Source organism: Oryza sativa, chromosome 2, assembly GCF_034140825.1.
Source record: "Oryza sativa Japonica Group chromosome 2, ASM3414082v1".
NCBI classification, from domain to species: domain Eukaryota; kingdom Viridiplantae; phylum Streptophyta; class Magnoliopsida; order Poales; family Poaceae; genus Oryza; species Oryza sativa.
Genome location: NC_089036.1, coordinates 22,605,234 through 22,627,507, shown reverse-complemented (window position 1 = coordinate 22,627,507; position 22,274 = coordinate 22,605,234). Strand labels below are relative to the sequence as shown.

The window sequence follows — 22,274 nt, the reverse complement described above, 5'->3', positions numbered from 1 at the left end:
GGTCGGCAGTGCATTGGTAATTCAGGCCCATCAGGCTCACATGTGAATCTTTATCTGTGCAACTGACGAACTTCTAAAACCACACGTTTAATTTTTAGCCTTACTACATTCAGAACAACGGGCAGGTCGAAATCAAAAGTAGAAGCCCCTTCTGACATTGATCACGTGATGGCACCCGTCTATCTTGCAAGGCTTTGCATGCTTCATATATTGATTCACTGTAAATTTTACTGTCCTTTGAGGGACCTGGAGATACCATTTTTTAGTATAAATTTTGGGAAGCTCTAAATTCATATTTCAAATGATTTTAAATGGATGCTAGACGGAAGAGATCGGCTACTTGGATACATATTAAGTCTTCCTTTAGCTAGAACAGTCAACATTCGTTTTGCTAGAGCTTTTATCAGGTTCATTATGGTAGGACCTGCCCTGGTTCAACACAATATGGATGCTCGTGTATATAGCTAATTATTATTTTAGTGATATACACGCAATTTAAAGAATTCATTGATAACAAGATGACTATGATAAACTTCGTTAATTTCAAGATATACTTGCCCAGTTTTTCAAAGGCTCTTGTAGGGGTATGTGTATATGCATTTATAGGGAACGTTTATGTTTATACCGTGTTTTTTTTTAAAAAAAGCACTTTCTGAAAATTGGCTTGAAGAAGGTAGTATAGATTTTGTTATTCATGCATGCGTAATACACATATGGACTTGGAAGGGGCAACAATTGGGGATATTTTTTTTTGAAAGGAAGACGGCAAGAGAATTGCCGGCTATATTAGAAGGAAAGAGTAGAGTCTTACAACAGAGTTACAGATGGTAAAGAAAAGTACAACAAACAGCTAGAATAATACAAGAAAAGAGAATTAGGGCGGTTTAAATGCAAATTCTCTGCCCAAACAATTGGGGATATATCACAACTATTAACTCCCTGATAAAATGCTTGATCTATCCTGCTGCAAAATTTACCCTTTTTAATTATGTGCCATCCTGGTTTACTTCATTCTTAGCACACTTTAATACGTTCTGTTTCATTGACAAATGAGTAACCTCCGATTTTGGTTAGTTGACATATTTGAAATCTCTGCTTTGATATGAAAACGTACGGGGGCCTATATAAAGTTGTATACCATGAGCGTGATCGATCGACAGTTCATCAACACCTACAAAAGCAAAGCAAGCAGAAAAGTCATGGCGCCGATGACTTCCAAGATCGCTGGTGCCCTCACGTTGGTGCTGCTCCTGGTGCTCACCGCCGTGACGGAAGGCCAAGTCCTGCCGACTCCCTGCTGCCGCATCGACTGCTGCGACGGCAAGCCCGAGTGCTGCGATCCCGGCTTCGCCGCCACCGTCGTCGCCATGGCTGTCACCACGCCTGCGGCGGCTGTGACGACCTCCAAAGCACGACCAGCGGCAACGACTGCCGGCACCACCATGGCTCGTAAGGTTTCTGCCGGAAATTAGCTAGTGAGGTGCAAATGAGAGCCTTATTAGCTCACTCTTTGGAATATGTGTGTTGTGTGGATGTTTATCTTGGGACTTGCGCAGGTTTGCTGAAGTGCTAATAACAACAAACTTTGCTCTTGCAATTGTTGGCGATTCATTCAGCGATGCAAACTGAATCCCAATCTTTGCTCTTGCACCATTGCTCAAACTCGTGCCATGTTTTTTTTTTTACTAAAAGGAGTTTCAATCGGTGGTGGTTGGTTGACACCAAATTGTGCTGTATGTGTTTGTCAGTCACTTGTGATTTTTTTTTTTTACAGATTACCTTTGTTGCACTTTTATGAAAAACTGCTGAAGATTAAGGTATCTGTTACTGCTTGCTGGTTCTCGTGCTACTGTTCTCTACTGTTTTTTCTAAATTCTACAGCTGGTGCTGCTGCTGATGTGCTGTATTGTCGAGGCCACAATCAGGAGTCTGCGAGCGTGATCTCGCAGAGGGATAGGCGGAAACAAATTTCAGTTGGTGATTTTGTAGAGGGCCCACCTTTTAGTTTTAGCAAGTCAATTTTAGGCAATCTTTTGGAGGGATCTATATTTTAGCACCTCAAATTTTATTTAGGATTCACATAAGAATAATTTTGGGAATGAAATTTTGAGATACTCTTAGTGATGCTCTGAATCCAAGTGTACTTAGGGCATCTTCAATGTATCTTACCGAAGTCAGCAATAGCGTGGGCCATAGTAACAGGGTAGTAGTAGTTATTCACAACATCCACAATGTTTATGTAGGGGATGGGGAAGTAAGGTGGGGCCCGCTTTAGAAAAATTTGCAAGCTTTCTGCAGACATTGGCTTGATGTGTCAGAAGGAAACATTGTTTATTTGCTTATACCTGGTAGTAGCGCTACGATCCGGTATTAGTTCTTCACCACCTCCACAGTGTTTATTACCATGTAATAAGGTAATATTTAATGCTTACTACCTGCTATTTTGCTACATTGTGGATGCCCTTACGACGCAGACTTGCAGCTATGGGCAACGTTAGCTGGCCTAACAAACTACCGGGGTTTCTGGCTCGGTCCGTGGTGACAAGTCCATAACCCCAACAGGTGGGGTTGAGCTTGGAGCTGCACTTCATACTTGATATTCTACCTTGGCAGCATGATGGAGGCCTACCAGACTAATTAAAGTACTCATGATGCATTTGTGTGATGAGTGATTTTAAGGCCCTCGAGGAGGTAGCAGGTATTATATCGTGATCTCTCTCGGTACCTTAGTATCAGTAACAAATTTATATCAAAAAATTTCAGCCATCAAAAAATTTCCCTACTCTATATATATGACACCATAAACCATGTTCGATGCATCAACAAGAAGAATGTGGAATTAATTTTGTATATCATTGCAAGTAAAACAATAAAAAAGCAACTAATTCATCCATGAGGAAAACATATATTCATTAATTTCTAGTTGAAAATTATAAATGTACATAAACTAACGCTATTCAACCGTGATAATAAAATGACAAAAAAAGGACAGTTGTTAAAAATCTTTGGCGAATAATATCACTAAACAAAATCGACAAAATAAGCATAATCCTAGCTATATGCTATCCTTCAAAGAAAAACAACCACGTATGTATCATTTGTGGTTTTTTTCTCTTCAACAAATCAGATGCTTCTGTTGCCACTAGGATAGTGAGATAACAATAGCTAATGTATGTTTTTTTTGCGTGGAAAATCGACCAACGGTTCCCTCTTAAAGAAGCTGATAATTAATGTGCAATCTAATGTTGTGTCGTATTATAAATGGTTACAAAATCTCTTGTAGGGGATACGACTATACGAACCAATACACGGTTTCCTTTGTAAAGAAACGACAATATAGATATTTATGCAAACTTCGACGCAAACGACAACATATATCTTTCTGGGACAAACGACAAAAATACGATCTAAAATGGATATGATTCTTCAAAGGAAAATAACAAGGCATGTAACGGTGTTTACCATATCTTCTTGAGCGCCACATCATAAACCATGCGATTTATATATATAGTGTGAGAGTAATCTTATATATTCACCGCAGGTAGTATATTCTCAGTTGAAAAAAAAAATCCACGGAAGCATTATAATTTGCTCTCACATTTCGTGCACTACATCTTCTCGGTGGTCCCCCACTTCTCTCCAAAACAGAAATCCAAACGAACCGCACGGCAGTGATCAGCTATAGCTTTAACAGAAGTTGCCGCTGGGGTTCAGCATCGAGAGAAGAGAGATCGAACAAAATAAAAGCATGCCATGCCAACGCACTATGCCTGGTATCCTTAGCCATCCAGGTAGGAGAGAATGTCACACACACTGACACATACACACCAGCCGATGGATGGAGAGCTAGGCAACCGTTGTGGCTGTGTACTCTTTTGCTGCATCATCGATCGATCGCTCATCCATCGTCCATCCCGGCCCGGCACTGCACACACGCGCGTAGTACCATGCACCGTCCACTACGCTGGACCCCACACACTACCCCTCCCTAGTTCGCCTTCCACGTACGCACTTGGCGTCGTATCTGCAGATCGATCCTAGCTGCTAACACTAGCGGGCGCGGGGCGGGGTTAGCAGTGCACGTCACGCTACGGGGGTGCCGGGGCGCGTGAGCTAGCACGGGGCCTCCCTCCTCTCTGTGGTCACGTCTCCTGCTGCTCGGGCCGCTTACAAAAGGGGCCCCCCACCCCGTCTCCTCGCTACAGCTACACCACCACAAGCCTAGCGAGCTTGGTTGATTTTTCGTGTGCGTGCGGTTGTGTAGGCGAAATCCTCCGGTTTTTTCTCGTAGTTTGGGATCGATCGATGGCGTCGTTGGGTGGTGGTGGTGGTGGGCAGGGGCCGCCCAACGGCAGCGGCGTCCCAACCAACCGGCCGGTGTTCACCATCGAGGGCCGTGTCGTGGAGCCGCCCACCCTTACCGCGGCGCAGCTGGACATGATTAGGGTATATATACCGCAACTTTAGTTAACTGATCGTTCTAGCTATATGTATAGCTATAGTTCATTAGTCCCGTAGTACGTGCGTGATGATGTTGATTAATTTCTACTCAGTATAGTATATGCTTATCAGTGTTTTTATGATAGAATATTTCTCATTTAGTTATTTCATCATACTCCTTGTTAAATGAAAAAAAAATAATTTTGTATATATGTATCCATTTATTTTGTTTTGGGTCGTGAAAAAGTCGATGAATTAGTCCATCAATCGATCTGACTCTTATTTCGGTCATCTGCATGCAGTCAATGTATCTCTCGTCGCTTGGTGTGCCACCTGTCAACGGATTCTATCCGGTATATATACTACTGCTCCTCGCCATGAAAATGATGTACTATCCGTCAAGTTAATTAGCTTTGATTTATTTTTGGTAAACAAACATTAATTCCTATATATATAATATACATCGACTGGGTTATTCATGAACAATCATTTCTATCTGATATACTATATGTTTTTCTGATTGGCATGCATGCAAAAAAAATTTCCCACATGCAGGGCGCAGTACAGTACCCGAGAGGAGTGTTCGTCCCTTCAAACGAGTACGAGGCGGCAGGGGCAACTCGGGCTGCCAAAAGGGCCAAGCAGACTGACATTTCCGCTGAGAACGAGCTGGCCGCGAAGACCACCGGCACCACCCCACCACCAGCCGCGCCGAAGAAGTGATGCCCGCGAGATGGATACATGGCGCGCGCGGCCGGCCGGCGTCGAGCTCCATCGATTCCTCCGGCGACCGGCCGGCGTGCGTGCAGGCGACCGACCCAGCGAGCGAACGAATAAAATCAGGGGCGCCTCCAGCCGGGCGGCCTCTGAGCGTTACTATCTACTACTATTAGCTGTAGTTTTGCTATTTTCAGCGTGAAGACTGCGTGATAATTAAATAAGTGAGACCCGGCAGAAACCATGCGTTTGTGTGTGGTGTGTGGCATGGTGGACAACTCATATGCCGGTTGATTTACCTGTATGTACTCTGTGTGAATGTGTGATCGATAGATATGCTCGCCTGCAGTGTGTTGTGGTTTTTAATAATTTGGTGTGTTCGCGTGTGTGATCTTGTTTGTTTCCGCTCACTTGTTTCTTGAAATGTTTCATCTCGCCATGCATGCGTTTCTCTGTTGTTATTTTTGTTTTAACTGTTGGAAACAGGTGGTGCAACGTGCAGAGCGAGGAGCTAGCTAGGTTGCAACACAAGCATTGGGTTGCGCCAAATCAGACAATGATCGGCTGTTGTGAAGTTTTGCAGGTGGTGATTCTAGGCGCATCGACCTGAAGATCCTCGGAAGCTCGATCGCTTGAGGTTAGGCCTCAATTCCTCATCGATCGGGCTCATCGCGCCATCGAAGCCCGAAGTTCTTTCTTTGTGTATATCTTCGCATGTGTAGCCTGCAGGAACGTTAATTAATTTGTATATATCGTTCGTACTGCAATATCATCTCTTTGTAGTTCAGGTTTGTCTCATGAAAATTGTTAATATATTTTTACCAGCCATATTGGATCAAGATGTACATCATGTACTACCCATCTATATACAATACACGTGATTACTCACGAAGATGAGAGGCCTAACCTTGAACTGTTGACCAAAGTCAAGGAGTAATATTACACCCTCAGCCGAGAAACCAAAATATGTCGACGTATAGCAAAGTCGCAAGGAGGAAAAAGCGTTCGACGGCACGTCATAGCAATAAATTAATTCACTCAAATTCATCATTTATTTTTCTAGCTTGTTCTCATTGGTCTGAGCTAAAATCTGCAGAATATGCTAGCTTGATGTTATTTTACTCTATGTACTATAAATTAAAATTTGATTTTATTGCATCAACCATTATGGAAAACTGAAAAAAAGTTATAAATTAATTGGATGTGCATTCATGCATGTATATCTGGACTTGATAGACACAAATTAGAGAGAGATTGCAACTAGTACTACCTCCTTGAGTAAATGCAAGCTTTGTTTATATCTGAGTAAAGTCTATCACCGGTCCCTAAACTTGTACTGCTGTGTCATACCGGTCCCTAAACTCGCAAATCGACCGTTCAGGTTCTCAAACTTGTTTGACTGTGTCATCTCGATTCCTAAACTTGCAGATCACTCGTTTAGGTCCTCCAATTTGTTCAGTTGTGTCACCCCGGTCCCTAAAAACTTTATATCAAAAAATAATTCATATTTTTTTCATGTGAACTCTAATAAAGACAAACTTTATATCAAAATTATAGCCCTCGACACGACCTACAACTTTGTAGTTGAAAAGTTTTTGAATTAGAACTGTTTAGGGTCCCAAAATATTGTTGCATGTTTATAGATTTTGAAATTTTAATTTTAAAATTACATTTTGAGACAAAAAAAATGACTTAAAATAAAAAAATCAACTACAAAGTTGTAGGTCGCGTCGAGGGCTACAAGTTTGATATAAAGTTTGTCTTCATTAGAGTTCACATGAAAAAGTTATGAATTATTTTTAAATATAAAGTCTTTAGACCGTCCTATTTGACCCAGATGATATTCAAATCCAAGCTTAGGGGCCGGGGTAACACAACTGAACAAGTTGGAGGACCTAAACGAGTGATCTGCAAGTTTAGGGACCGGGATGACACAGTCGAACAAGTTTGAGGACCTGAACGGTCAATTTGCGAGTTTAAGGACCGGGATGACACAGCGGTACAAGTTTAGAGACCGATGATGGACTTTACTCTTTATATCTTCTATATCCTGCAACGTGTGGTTGAAATTCTGTCTAGTGGCATTCGATCACAGAAGCCGTTGACAACAGCATAAATCACAACAATTTGTTTTTCAATTGGAAGTGGTTCATATTGTAGTTGTTTGGGCACTTCTGTAAGCCTTGCACCTCTATTGAGTAATGTCTGAGTCGCAGCATCAAAGTCTGACCCAAATTGAGCGAAGGCGGTCACTTCGCATATCCAACTGTTGCTAGCTTTAATCTATAGTGTCATTTTCTTATTATTATGTGCTATCCCGATTTGGTTCATTCTTGCCACATTAATTTTAATACATTTTGATTTGCTACTAACTAAGTAATCTAAAAGAGATACAGTAATTTGACTATGTGGGTGTATTTATGGTCCAAAAGGTTGCCACATGCATGAGAAATTTTGCCACATCAGCATTATACATGAGAGATGCTCTCCAATATCAGCCACCAATCATGACGGCAACCAAAGAGGGTATGGCAACAATTAGAAAGAGGGTGATAGCCGAAGAATATATATGCACAACCCAATGAATAATCGACACCAAATAATGAATGTAGAACCGAGTAAAAGAAAGGAGACAAAGAAAATATGAAAACAATTAGTAATGTGTCCATAAACTGCAACGAGAAGATATTATTTGTTTGAAAAAACCACTGAGGTATATATAAAATTAATAAATGTCAATAAACCGTGATAAGGAAGATACAAAGTAACAATGGTCAAATAATCTTCGACCATAAATACCCTCTTGAGGAAATCGACAAATTAAGTATGAATGTACGGAAGCGCCCTCTTTCACGAAGACGAAAAAGTAAAATCCGATACCTTGTTCTTTTTGAAGGAAAGCGACAAAGCATGAATAGTTTGTGGAGTTTACTCTTGAACGAACAATTCTTATCGCCATAAGGATTGCAACACGACAATAACTGCTAACACGTACTCTTTCCTATGCAAAAAATTAATCAACGGTTTCCTCCTAAAGGAGCTGACAAAAAAAACTAATACAACACATATCGGAGTAAAAGACGTTATCGCGTAAGAAAATCAATGCATGGTTTCTACATAAGGAAACGATATTATAGGCCTTTCTACAAACTTTGGCGTAAACAACAAAATATGACCTGTAATGTATATGATTCTTTGTGGAAAATAATAAAGCATGTAATGCCGATTGCTATGTCTTATAAAATGGCCACAACAATATATGCCATGCATCCTGCAAATTATCTATCGTGCAAGAGTCATCTTATTCACTATGCCCAATGTTTTTCTAAAACAAATCACGGTAGTTAACATTACATTCTCATATTTTTCATGCACTGCATCGTTTTCCCCAACGCCAGTGATTATCCACTTCCCTCTATAGAACAAATGCACATGAATCATACATCACCGCTAGCTTTTAGGGGGGGGGGGGGGGGGGGGGGGAGCTAGAAAGGGAGATTGGCCGGCCGTCCGGGTTCAGGATTGAGAAAAACCGCACGCTGGTAGGAACGGAAACCAAAAGTAAGCACGCGATATAGCTAGTGTCACGTACGTACGCCAGCCGAAAGGTTAACCTGCCGTTATGGCCGGATGCCTGCAATACATATCCCTGCATGCTGCAGCGTGCATTGCATCCGGCGCCGCTCCTACGCACACGCGCACCACACTCCTCTACCATTAGTACGCGTAGTATATATACCACAGGAGACCACACCGTTCACCCTCCACGTATACGCACTCCCTAACAATCTCCACACGAGCAACCGCAGTTGGTGGCGTACGTATGTGTCGCACGTCACGCAGCTGTACGTGCGTGCGTTACGCCGATTTTACAGCTTGGCTGCAGGCTGATGCTGATGCTGCGTGCGTGGGTGGATTGGTACGTTTTTGCTCCTGCTCTCTCGCGCTTACAAAAGGGCCGGGGTCCCCACCGCACCACACTCAGTCCAGCACCAACACCACGACAAGTAGTCCACACTCCACATTCCACAAGCCTATCAAACTAGAGCGCGGTGTAGGTGAATTTTGGAGTCGAGCTGAACTGATCGTGAGATATATGGCGTTCTCCGGTGGTGGTAGGCAGCAGGGCGACGGCCCGTCCGACGGCGACGACGGCGTCCCCCGGTCGTTGATCGGAGGCCGCCCCCGCCCCATCCTGGAGCAGATCAAACTTAATGCCACACAGATGCACAATCTTAGGGTACGACGGCATATTTATGTGTGCAAATTTCTGTTTATGGAGTGAATTCTAAACTCAAATGATTGTGATCTTTTTTAAAAAAAAAATAAGATAGATTAATATATATGATAAATCGCTCCATATAAACATGTAAGTTAAAATTTAACTCCTACAGATTGCAACGAAAAAAAATCAAACTATAGCTAATGTATATATTCGCAGTCTAATTTGTTTCTTCGTTGTAACTTATACTCCCTCCATCCCATAATATAAGGGCATCCACAATGTTAGGAAAAAGCAGGTATTAGGCAATATAGTATTCCTATGACGTAGTAATAAGCATTGTAGAAGTGGGTAATAACAATGATAGGTAGTAAGCTTATGACTAGTTATAAGAATAAAAAAAACATTAAAATCTCTCTCACTCTCCTTCCAACACAAGAATGTACTACTACTGCATGCTGAGTTAGACAAAAAGCAATATTTTTTTCTCATGGGACCCACTTTACAAAGGCCTTCTTAGCTTAGCCTTACTAATTATTATCTAGATAGGCAAAATACATTGCTGTTGACTTAAAGGATTTTGAAGGGATGTGACATTTTCTAGGACTACGAATCTAGATGGGCTAAGCTAGATTCGTAGTCCTAGCAAGTGTCACTTCCCTCCAAAATCCCTTTATATTATTGGACGGAGGGAGTAGAAGTTAAATTTTATACAAATATATATTTGATCATTTGCCTCGTACAAAACTTTTATATAAATAAAAAAAAATAAATCTCATTTAAAGTATATTTAATAATAAAATAAATAAAAATTTTACTTATATAACATTTTAAATAAAATCAATGATCAAACATAATCTAAAAGTTAACAATTAAATAGAGCGAGTACCAATTAAATAACTCAACAGAATCAGTCGATCTGACTCTTATTCGATCGGCCACTGCAAGCAGATGCAGGTAGAGTACCTCGTGGCAGTCACCAAGACGCGGCAGCGTGCCAACGGAAGCGAGGTATAATTCGCGCTGCCACGCAATCCAAACATTCCATCCCCTTTAATTACTGTGTTCAATTTGTTGATTTTCATGCCCTTTTTTTTTTTCACAGGGCACAAATTCCCCTGCAGTTGGCACGCCTGGAATGTCGTTGGCCGCGGCGGCGGAGGTGGCAGTGGCCGCAGTGTTGGCAGCAGCGGCAGCGAGAGCGGCATCAGCAGCAGCAGATAATGCGAACGAAGCTGAAGGTTCCGGTGGAAACAAGCAGGAGGCGGCGGTGACCACCGCGCCTACTTCACCGGAGAACTGATGCATGTAAAGCAACAGCGTCTCCGTCCGTCTCGAGCTTTCCTCCTAGCTAGCCTACTGCTCAGCGTTAAGACTGGGCGCTAAATAAAGGCATGTTTAGTTCACAATAAACTTTTCTCCAACTCCCAATTTTCCATCAAATCCAAAACTTTCCTATATACATCAACTCTTAACTTTTTTTTTTCAAATTACCAACTTTCATTAAACTTCTCCCCAATTTCAGATACTATAAACACGGCCTAAGTGAGCTCCGGTAGAAGAACCATGCATGCATGATTGCCTCTGAGTGTGATCGATGATCTCGCGTGCCGGTCGACCTGTGTGCTGTGGTTTTCAGTAATTTGGTGTGTTTTCGCGTGGCATACACACCATGCATGCTAGACTGTGGGTGGTCTTGTTTGCTTTAGCCTTTAGGACATATGTTTGCGATTGTCTTTCGCTAATTTCGCGTGTTTCTCATAATTAATATTGCATCGCATTGGAGGTTTTTCGAAACCGACGCACCCAATCCACTCCAATATATCCAAAACTCATGTTTGGATGCTTTTTGACCTTTTCGTTCCGATAAAAAATATGGCACCCACGTGTACTAATATCAGCAAAATGACAAAAGTTCGCCGCATGAGTAACGAGAGATCTTTCGAAACGAACGCACCTATTCCACACCATTATGTTCAAAACTCATGTTTCGGTGTTTTTTTTTTTTGAACGTTTTCGACTCGGTGTAAAACATCACACCTACCTGTGTCAATATACGACATTAATTGACAAAAGTTCGTCGCGCGAGTCATTGGGAGAGTTTTCAAAAACGACGCGCCCAATCCACTCCAATATATCTAAAACTCATGTTTTTGTGCTTTTTGAAATTTTTCGTTCCGGTGAAAAACATCGCATCCACCTGTACTAATATATGACAATATTGACATTAATTTATAAAAGTTTACCGCACAAGTCACGGGGAGATTTTTCGAAACCGACACCAAATAAAAATTTACCAAGGTGTTTGACACGACTCAAAGTGATTTGGAGGGGGAGAGAGTTGATTCGCTTGGCCTGCACGGCACACGGAAGGAACACAAGGAAACAACCTATCTAATCGATTCAATCTACTATTTCTTTCCAAAACCAAATTTCACTACTTCCAAATAAAATAGATCTGATAATCTTCTTCCCCTGTCTGCACGACACCAATGCACGGGCAAAAACAGAACCACGGCTAGGTCTACATAAACCCTAATGCAACTCAACAACCTGATCCACAAAAACTTCTAAAAATTATAAAAATCAAACCCTGACGGCGAGACAATTCCGTTTCCAAAGTTCCCAACGACAACAAAGACATGGCAACGACAACGATAGTAGTACTTAACGTGACCAGAACTCAAAACTCTAAACAGACAAACGCTAAGACCAGCAACTCAGCACGACGATGTAACGCAAAACTCAACAAGGTAAAAACTGAAAAGAACAAAGAAGTGGCACAAAGATGGCAAGGTGATGGATGCAATATTTTTTATGGCTATTTTCTGGTTATAGGTAGAAAGAAAACTCACTGAGCAACAAAAGTTCTAATACCACTTGATAAACCCTGAGCTCCACTCGAGACACCGAAGGCTGTTGTTGGCCTGATCTTTCGGTGAGTTGATGATAACTACGATTTGGGAGAAGCATTGACAACCCAACTACAACCGTGCGAGATGTTGTTGTGTTACACCTTAGCAATCGATACACCTCTCCGTGGGTTGTTGATATTGCCAATGCATATCAACCTTATTCCTGTAAGCAAATCGAAGAAACAAGCAAGAACAAGATAAAAGCAATCTGAATTGTAGATAGGAATTGAATACAAATGATAAGTTGGGATTCCGTAACGAGCAAACCGGCGATCTAACCGATCACGGGATTACACAGCAAAGTAGCGAAGCTAAACTTTACTCTAAACAAAACCCAAGAAACCCTGAAGGGGAACCTAGCTATTTATAAAGGTGGGAGGACAACCTAGGGGTCCTTAGGGTCATGCTCCACCTGGTTGGGACGCACCCCACATGGGCTCCACTTGGGTTGATGTCTCAAATGAAGTTACAAGCCTATATGCCTATTACAGGTGACGCATCTCCTTGTTTATGTGATTGCGGCCAAACGAGATGGAATTTGGAGATAAGGCTGGATCCATTGGAAAGATGACTCTGAGAGCTTTCCATCAAATACTCATGGACCCAAAACGGAGCCCGTATGCATATTTGGCGGCCGTTCGAAGTCAACAATATAGCAGGTGGCCGAATAGGATTCTAGCACTTGGGCATTTTGATCTTGATGTGAACAACAGTTGTATCAATGGTAGCCTTGGTGTTGACAGAAAACACGAGGCCTGGGAGATCTGCTTAACTCCAGTGCAGGTCCAAAGCTCGCCTTCGGGTGTGCTAGCGTGCCAGTTGATTTGATCCTGTATCCAACAAGAAGTAGAAGCAAAGAAATCGAGGTTAAATCTATAAATGATAGCCGATCGGCTAGGTGCCGATGACATATCATTTATCTTTGAGCCGATGTCATATATGCATCGATCGATAGCCATTAATAAATAAGAAGGGACTAAATCTACTCGATCGGCTGCAGATATTACCAATATATAATCTTTATATTGATATATACTTAAATCAAGTGATTGGGATAGATCGGTCGCTATGCCGAGACAGTATAAATCACTTAGATTGAAACATATATTAATAATGAGACTATGTACGTTCATAGCATAGCCGATCAGATAGATCTAGCATGTATCGGCTAATACTCCGATACCACCTTATATTAAGATATTAAAGCAAGTAGAATATACTAAACAATAGCCTAATATACTTAAATGCAGCAAGATCTTAACGTAAAGGGCAGATTTAACATGTCAATCAAGCATATAGGATAAAAAGTAGTCAAATCAGGTAAGATCGGCTGAAACTCCGATGCTACCCTAATCAGCAACCGAGAAGCAAGCTAGAGATTGAGATTCTAATCACGACTCATAAGATCAAACTTAACTGATGCAGCTATAAGTATGAAAAGAAGGAAAATATCTAGACAATCAAGCCATTGGATGTGTCATAGAGTGGTAGATATCCTATATAATCTAAGTTAACATCGGTATTTAACTTAATCGGCTGCCTTCTATTGACGGATGTTTAGCCGATTGTAGGTTAGATATCAATATTGCCAGGGATTATGTAGGATATATGATAACTCGACGAATTACATAAACAAGATTAGAGTGTCATAAAGATGGAAGCACTAATCCCGAGAACGCAAGCCGTCATAACAAGTTTTACCTCTTGTTAAAGATCGAAACCGATGCAGCTCAACCCGAAAGCAAGAACTCGTCGAAATAAAACTAAAGCAAAAAAAGGGTGGCGATGCGCTGAGATTGTATTGAACGTGTGTTCTTTTTTGTTACATAGGGCTTGGGGTCTATTTATACCCGATAATTATAAGATATGTCCATACCGGACACGACTATTATCTCTAACAAACTCTAAGATATCATAATTTTTTGCGACAGACTTTTGCACTAAGCATATCTCTAAGGAAATTACGTAAAACATCCTAATTAATATATACAATTGCCTTCTCAGGACTCTATCCATGTGTGGCAATCATTTTGAAGCATATCGACTCAACTCGATGTTGTACACCAAGTCGTATTGTCGGAATCGACTGTATCACCAAACCCAGTCTGATTTAGATTTAGCCGATTCTAGTCGTAGCCGATCTGGACTCTAGCCGATTCTTACTCTGTTCCCGCAACAATCCTTATCTCTGACTCCGCTTCGATCCCATCCTCACCTCCGATGCTGATATTACCAAATTCGGTTGTTAACACATGCCCCCCAAGTCCGGGATATTTGGTAATGTTCCGGATTTGCCGTGTACCGACTCTGAGCAAATTTCGCACTTCGCCGTTTTCCGACCGTTATTGCCGTGCTTGAAATACTAACCGTCACCCTCGAGAAATCTCACAACGTGACTTCCGTTTTCACCACTCAAGCAAACTTTATCCTCTCTCTCTCTCCGGCGATTCCTCCGATGCAAAAGCGACTCCCGGGCGACTTCATCTCCGGCGAGACCTCCGCCTGCAGCGATGTCGTCTTCCACCAATCCATCTGATGCGTCATCAGCCGAGTATGCTGAGGTAAGTCCCCACCGGCTAGATCCCCTTTTCTTAGCAGCAGATCGATTTTCTCCTATCTTACATCGCTCTCTTTCTCTCGGTTGTCTTGGATTTGTAGCATCTCTCCAACCGAATCGCGATTCCAGGCTTATCACACGAAAACTACTACTTTCTCGGCCTAGTCGGCAATCCTGATCCCACTGAGTTTATCATTGGTGAAACCAATAGGATTCCCTTCAGATTAACCAACCCAGATCTAGGTCATTGGAAGAACACCTTTAAATCTTGGCCATCTCTAGAGAAAGTTCCACCCGAGAAAAGTTGGACCACATGGTTCAAACGTGTGTCAACAAGCAAAAGGATTCACTGGGACGAAATTGGAATCGGCTAAGCACTTGACCTCACTATAGCAAATTCGGCCAAAGATGAACCCCTGATGGCAACTGCTTCTTACTTCTGGTTAAACACCATCAATGCCTTTTTGTTTAATCAAGGACCGATGACCCCAACTCTCATAGATATCAGCATGATCACGGGTCTGGATGTCACCTCATCGGCCAACCCTATGAGTTTAAATACAAAGAATCAATATGACTTCAAGACCAAGAGCATAGGCGGCTGGTCAGGCTATGTAGCAGCATATATGGGCCAGGGTCCAGTTACCCCTCGAGAACATGTGGCTTTCCTGTTAATGTGGTTAGAAAAGTTTCTCTTTTGTGGGTCTAGCTGCGGTCTTACAAATAAATTGGCAGTTCGTAGCCGAAGCCTTGGAGACAAAAAGACAATTTCCTTTAGGCAAAATCCTCCTCGGCTACTTGTACCAAATGCTAAATAATGCATCGGCTAAGCTAATTGTCGGCTCAGTAGTCGGAGCGGGTGGACCATGGTGGCTGCTGCAATCCTGGCTAAACTTGGTAGTCATGAGGTTTGTCAATCGGCCATCTGTAACAGAAACTGAATTCCCAAGATTAGAGCCGACTGTTAACGATGATGGAGAGGAACTCACTCATCGGAGATGCACATCATATGGAGAGTACGCCTCTACACCAACTGATGCAAGAGCAAAACTATCGGCCGAGCTACTCAAAGATTGGTTTTGTAGCTTTTATGAGGGGTTCCAAAAGGATGCTCGAGTTTGGTTTCTCTATGGAGACTCAACACTTCTGGAAAATCCATGGGACTTCAGATTCGAAGACATCAACAATGACATATATCAAAAGCCCAGAGAAATCTTCTTATCTGCAATCACCCCATGCATCCTTCCAGTCGGCATTCATCAAGGGAGAAACACCCAAGTTTCCTATGAGTTTTATCATCCAATGAGTTCTGCTAGACAATTTGGAATGGGCCAACTCTCAATCGGCTTATTCTTTGCCGATAAGATCCAATGCCGAGGAGAAATCTCATCATCTTTAATGATGGATCGGCTGCTCAATCTCCAAGGACCTCCTCTAGGCAGCATTGACACCATAAAGCTGGCAACCTTTAGGAGCAAAGTATTTGACAGATGGTGGGGTGAATGGAAGCTACACTTATTCCATCAATCGGCTTCCATGTATATGACAGATCTCTTTCTAGATATTGTCCCTCAAGTAAGTTCTAACTCACTTGATTTTATCTGAATAATTACTTGGTTGATTAGTCCTTAGCTAACTTTCCTCCTGATTTGCAGACAACAGAATCTTCTCCCCCTCACCAAAGCAATAGCGGCAGGGATATCGAGTATGCCCCAGGACTGATCCCCAACGGAGGTGGGCCATCTCCCCCCGTCATCGGCTATAATGCCCCCAAGTCTTCAGCTCTTCTCCAAGGGCTTATCAGAGAACCAGCCGATGCCGACAAGAAAAGAAAGACCAGATCATCGGCTGTAAATATTTCTGCCCCAGCTCCAAAGAAGAAGACTAAGACAAAGAAGACCACACCAGCTGATGATCTGCCTGCTCTAGATCCATCCATTGAACAAGCTCTGGATGAATAAATAATTGAAGATGACATTGACGAGGCCGCAGCCGAAGTAAGCGATACAGAACGAACACCATCGGCTTCACCCAAACAAACCCCTCCAACTCCTTCTGCTCCAGTCCACTTTTCAAGAGTAAATAGCTCCCTTTAATCCCTTTTATAATCATTTTATCTTATGGCCGATTACTTAAAGATTTAATGATTGCAGAAAAAGAAGACTGCTGTGAAAAAGAAATCGGCTGCGACAACATCTAAACCAGCTCCACCAGTAAGATAATCTCAATTTTTCATTAATTAACTCTCAGCCGATTTTGCCTAACACTTGTTTCTTTTTAAGCCTCCTCCTCCTCCTTCTCCTTCTGTACAGCAATCAACAAGTGACCAGACTCCATCAGCTGTAGGAAGTCACCATATAGAAGAAGAAATTCAACCAACTGTTCCTACTATCCCAGTAGGTTTTCTTTTGGCAAAAAACATTCAGATCGGCTATGCCTATTTGACCCCTAACTCTCTTTAAATCGTCGCTGCAGGTCTTAGCCGATCTTTTTCCTTTTGACATCAAAGATTATCTTGATGAGGGAGAAGAAGACACCACAAGCAAAGCCTTAGCCCCTTTATCCGATGACGTGAAGAAAACTCTGGAAAATATTTCTCATTGGCTAGAGGCATCATCACTAGATAGCTTGGTAGTTGATTGCGGCTCAATTAGGACTCAGCTACATGAAATTCAAGCTCTGATCCCAGATGAGTTAGCCGATATCCTTACTCCAGCCGTTTATCCTGAGCAACATCAATTCAAATTGGAGAAAGCCAAGTTAAGACTGGCCGAACGGCGAGAACGTAAAGACATTGAAGCTACAATCCAAGCTAATCGACAACTTGTGCATGAGGAAAAATCCAAACATGATCAGCTTTCAGAAGGTCCGATCAATCCAACATTGATCGGCTCGAGGCTCGCAAGATTGAGCTCCTGGCACAACTTCAGGAATGCAATGCCGAATTAGATCTGGAGCACAAGAAACTAGCCGATCTTCCGCGGTCTGTAGAAGAACAAAAAGCAAGACTTAAATCGGCTATCAAGAATGTTGCTGATCTGACTAAGTCTTTGAAGATCATTCCTGGAACTGACGCTCAAGATGCCCAAGCTATTTCTGCTATCCAGCAATACTTGTCTCAATAACTGTTATGTAATAGGACTTAGAAATCTTTGTAATCGGCTAAGATGATCTAGTACTTTACTGTCTTGACAATCCTTTGTGCCGATTAATATGACTTCGAAATTCGCTCAAAAAATTTCATTTTGATATATATGTGCCCCCTAATTTTACAATGTCAAAAACATTGATAAAATTATAGAAACCACAACCGATTACACCATGAAAAAAACAACTAAGGGCGATATAACCATATCGGCCATTGTACATCGGCAAACCACAACCGATTACACCATGAAAAAACAACTAAGGGCGATATAACCATATCGGCCATCTCAAGGCGATGTAAACACATCGGCTGTCATGCATCGGCAATACTAGCCGATCATGCATTAACCCAAACACTTGGGTAATATTTCTTCAAATACTTGCCATTGAGCGCTCGCCCATAGACTTAACCATCAAGCCCTTGCAACATATACGCTCCTTTAGACACAACCTTATAAATTTGGAACGGTCCTTCCCAATTCGGCGACCACTTGCCAAATTTACCATCACGAGTACCAACCGGCAAAATCAACTTCCATACAAGTTCTCCTTCCGAAAAATCTTTAGGTACCACTTTCTTATTATAGTGCCGAGCAACACGTTCCTTATCCTTGGTAACCTTTGCAAGGGCACGCAATCGTGACTGAACCAGATCCTCCCTCTCATCGGCCATAAGGTTGTAATACTCATCGGCCGTTAAATTGTTTTGTAATTCCGTTCTTCGAGAGCCGATTCTAACCTCCCACGGCAAAACAGCCTCATGTCCATAAACAAGTTTGTAAGGAGGGACTTGGATCGATCCATGACAAGCCATCCTATAAGACCACAACGCTTGGCCAACCGAGTGTGCCATTTCCGCGGATAATTAGAAATTTTCCGCTTAATCAATTTTATCAAACTTTTATTAGATGCCTCGGCTTGCCCGTTAGCTTGTGCATAATAAGGTGAAGAATGCAACAACTTGATACCCATGCTATCGGCAAACTGAACAAACTCATCAGACACGAAGATTGAACCCTGGTCGGTAATAATAGTTTGAGGAATACCAAATCGGTAGATTATATATGCCTGAACGAATTGAATGGCATCCCCAGAATCAACTTTCTTCAAAGGAATCGTCTCCACCCACTTAGTGAAATAATCAGTTGCCACCAATATAAACTTATGTCCTTTACTCGATGGTGGGTTTATCATACCGATCATATCAATGCCCCATCCTCTAAACGGCCATGGCTTAATAATAGGATTCATAGCCGACGCCGGTGCTCGCTGAATTGCTCCAAACTTCTGACAATCTTGACACCCCTTATAATATCTGAAACAATCTTCCAGCATTGTCGGCCAAAAGTACCCTGCACGCCGAAGCAACCACTTCATCTTATGAGCCTATTGATGAGTACAACAAATTCTTTCATGAACCTCGCCGATTGCAACCTTAGCCTGATCGGCACTCAAGCACTTAAGTAATACTCCATCAATCATCCGATAATAAAGCTCATCATCCAACAGAGTATACTTTAATGCCTTATATCTTAATTTCCTAGAAGCCGATTGAGACGGATTACTCAAATATCGATGTACATCATACCTCCAATCATTGGTTGTCATTGCTGCAATTTCAACTTTAACATCTTTGATCATCGGCTTATATCCCGATGCCCCTTGAGCTAAATCATTAGCTTCAATATTTTGCTCTCGAGAAACATGCTTTAAAGTAACCAGCCGAAACTCTTTCATTAGTTCTTGGCACTTCTCATTATAAACCATCAATGTATCATTCTTGCATTCATATTCTCCTGCCAATTGACTGATTACTAACAGAGAATCCCCCATGATTTCAATGGTATCGGCTTCAACTTCCTTGAATAGTTGCAACCCTTTGAGCACTGCCTCATACTCAACTTGATTATTAGTCGCATACGGCTTAATAGTATTAAGCATAAGCAAACTCGAAACATGCCCCCCTAGGGGAGATTATGACTAAGCCGATACCACAGCCATGAGTACACACCGATCCATCAAAGAATAAAGTCCACGGTACTATTTCAACCGAGCCGATTGAATCATCACGATGTTCCACAATAAAATCGGCTGTAGCTTATCCCTTAATCGCCTTCGGCGACTCATACCAAAGATCAAACTCGGTTAAGGAAAATATCCACTTTCCAACCCTTCCTTTCAATATTGGAGCCGATAGCATGTATTTGACTACGTCAGCTTTACATATAACAGTACACTCGTTATATAGTAGATAATGCCTCAACCTTGTACACGAAAAATACAGACACAAGCATAACTTCTCCACAGGGGAGTACCGAGTTTCAGCATCCAAGAGCCGACGACTAAGATAAAATACGACTCGTTCTTTTCCTTCCAACTCCTGAATCAAAACTGAGCCGATTGACTTCTCACCGGCCGATAAATATAACCTAAACGGTATTCCTTTCTGTGGAGGAATCAAAACAGGAGGAGGGCTAAGATACTCCTTAATATCATCCAAAGCCTTTTGCTGCTCTGCCCCCCAAGTAATCTGCTAGTCGGCTTTCAATCTCAACAATGGTGTAAAAGGTTCTAATCTTCCAGACAAATTAGAAATAAACCTCCTAACAAAATTTATCTTGCCGATCATCTCCTGTAATTCTGTCTTATTCTCCGGAGGCTGAATCTTCTTGATCGCATTAACACTCCTTTGAGTTACCTCAATCCCCCTTTCATGCACAAGAAATCTCAAAAACTGGCCAGCCGATACACCAAAAGCACATTTTGTCGGATTCATCTTTAGGCCATATTTTCTGGTTCTCTTAAAAACCTTCCTCAAATCGGCTATGTGGTCCTCTATTTCTTTAGACTTAACAACCACATCATCGATGTAGACTTCAACCAACCAGCCGATTAGATCATGATATATGTAATTCATGGCTCTTTGATATGTAGCTCCAGCACTCTTCAAGCCGAAAGTCATGACAACCCATTCAAATAAGCCGATTGCACTAGGACACCTAAAAGCTGTCTTATGAATGTCTTCTTCAGCCATAAAGATTTGATTATATCCTGCGTTCCCATCCATAAAACTCAAAATTTTGTTCCCTGATGCAGCATCAACCAGCTGATCGGCTACTGGCATTGGGTCTTCATCCTTCGGTGTAGCTTTATTCAGATCTCGGAAATCAATGCACACCCTGACCTTGCCATTCTTCTTGATAACTAGAACTATGCTAGAACCCATTCAGCGTATCGGCAAGGACGAATAAAACCAGCATCATACAATCGTTTAATCTCAGCTTTGACAGGTTCAAGCATATCGGCTTTACATCTCCTCGGAGGTTGCTGGCGTGGCCTAACCCCTGGTTTGATAGGTAACCGATGTTCAACAATCGATCGGCTGAGTCCAGGCATCTCATAATACTTCCAGGCGAAGCAATCTCTAAACACTTTTAAGAGCTCTATCAACTTGGTTCTAAACTCCGGAGATAAGTTCTTACTAATAAATGTCGGCCTTGGCCGATCGCCTGGACCTATGTCTATTTCTTCCAAATCATCGGCCGACATGAAACCTTGACCTTGCTTGTCAACGAGATCATCTACTGCATCCTTAGGGTAGACACTTGAACCCTCCACGACGCCCTCAAAATAATAGCTTGGGTTCTCCATCTTCAATGGGCTGTATATTAGAATCGGATACTTTTAGAAAATCCCCATCCCAGACTTTTCCAGATAAACAATCAAGGTCATCCATCTCCCAAAGAGCTAAATCGGCACTGGCAATATTAACTGACCTGTCGGCTGGCACGATCTCTATCTTGTCGCCTTGCCATTGAATCAAACATTGATGCATAGTTGAAGGAATGCAACAATTAGCATGAATCCAATCCCTTCCAAGCAACAAGTTGTAAGAACCCTTCCCATCGATGACAAAAAACGTAGTAGGAATAGTTTTAGTGCCGACTGTCAGCTCCACATTCAGAACATCTTTGGTTTCTGATGGATTACCACTGAAGTCTTTGAGCACCATGTTTGTCTTGATGAGATCCTCGGCATTTCTACCCAACTTCCTGAACGTAGCATAAAGCATCAAATTTACCGCAGCCCCACCATCAACCATCATTTTAAACATCGGCTTCCCATTGACGTAGCCATTTATATACAATGGTTTAAGATGCCGATTCTCTGTCCCCTCGGGTTTCTCAAACACTGCCTGTTCTGGTGACAGAACCAACTTAGCCGATTCCTCTTCCACCTCGTCGACATCGGCTTGATCAATCCCGAATTCGGCTGG

The 22,274-nt window shown here is 42.1% G+C and overlaps 2 protein-coding genes across 2 annotated transcripts; both read left to right on the top strand.

The window, feature by feature from the left end:
- The first annotated feature begins 4,177 nt into the window (after positions 1-4,177).
- On the top strand, positions 4,178-5,526 carry LOC4329755 (uncharacterized). The gene is made up of 3 exons (XM_015768789.3): positions 4,178-4,446; positions 4,743-4,793; positions 4,996-5,526. Exons 1-3 carry the CDS (start codon positions 4,306-4,308, stop codon positions 5,161-5,163), a joined length of 360 nt encoding a protein of 119 aa, XP_015624275.1. The 5' UTR covers positions 4,178-4,305; the 3' UTR covers positions 5,164-5,526.
- Positions 5,527-9,118: 3,592 nt separating this feature from the next.
- Positions 9,119-10,869, top strand: LOC107276894 (uncharacterized). Its single transcript, XM_015769585.3, has 3 exons — positions 9,119-9,397; positions 10,331-10,390; positions 10,485-10,869. The coding sequence occupies exons 1-3, from the start codon at positions 9,254-9,256 to the stop codon at positions 10,680-10,682; spliced, it is 402 nt and encodes a 133-aa protein (XP_015625071.1). The 5' UTR covers positions 9,119-9,253; the 3' UTR covers positions 10,683-10,869.
- Positions 10,870-22,274: the final 11,405 nt, after the last annotated feature.

Bases quoted from the DNA above. Each gene is read 5' to 3' on its own strand.
- LOC4329755 (XM_015768789.3), top strand. From the start codon at position 4,306: ATGGCGTCGTTGGGTGGTGGTGGTGGTGGGCAGGGGCCGCCCAACGGC. The intron at 4,447-4,742 runs GTATATATACCG...ATCTGCATGCAG, and splicing joins CGCAGCTGGACATGATTAGG to TCAATGTATCTCTCGTCGCT. The intron at 4,794-4,995 runs GTATATATACTA...TCCCACATGCAG, and splicing joins CTGTCAACGGATTCTATCCG to GGCGCAGTACAGTACCCGAG.
- LOC107276894 (XM_015769585.3), top strand. From the start codon at position 9,254: ATGGCGTTCTCCGGTGGTGGTAGGCAGCAGGGCGACGGCCCGTCCGAC. The intron at 9,398-10,330 runs GTACGACGGCAT...CACTGCAAGCAG, and splicing joins CACAGATGCACAATCTTAGG to ATGCAGGTAGAGTACCTCGT. The intron at 10,391-10,484 runs GTATAATTCGCG...TTTTTTTCACAG, and splicing joins AGCGTGCCAACGGAAGCGAG to GGCACAAATTCCCCTGCAGT.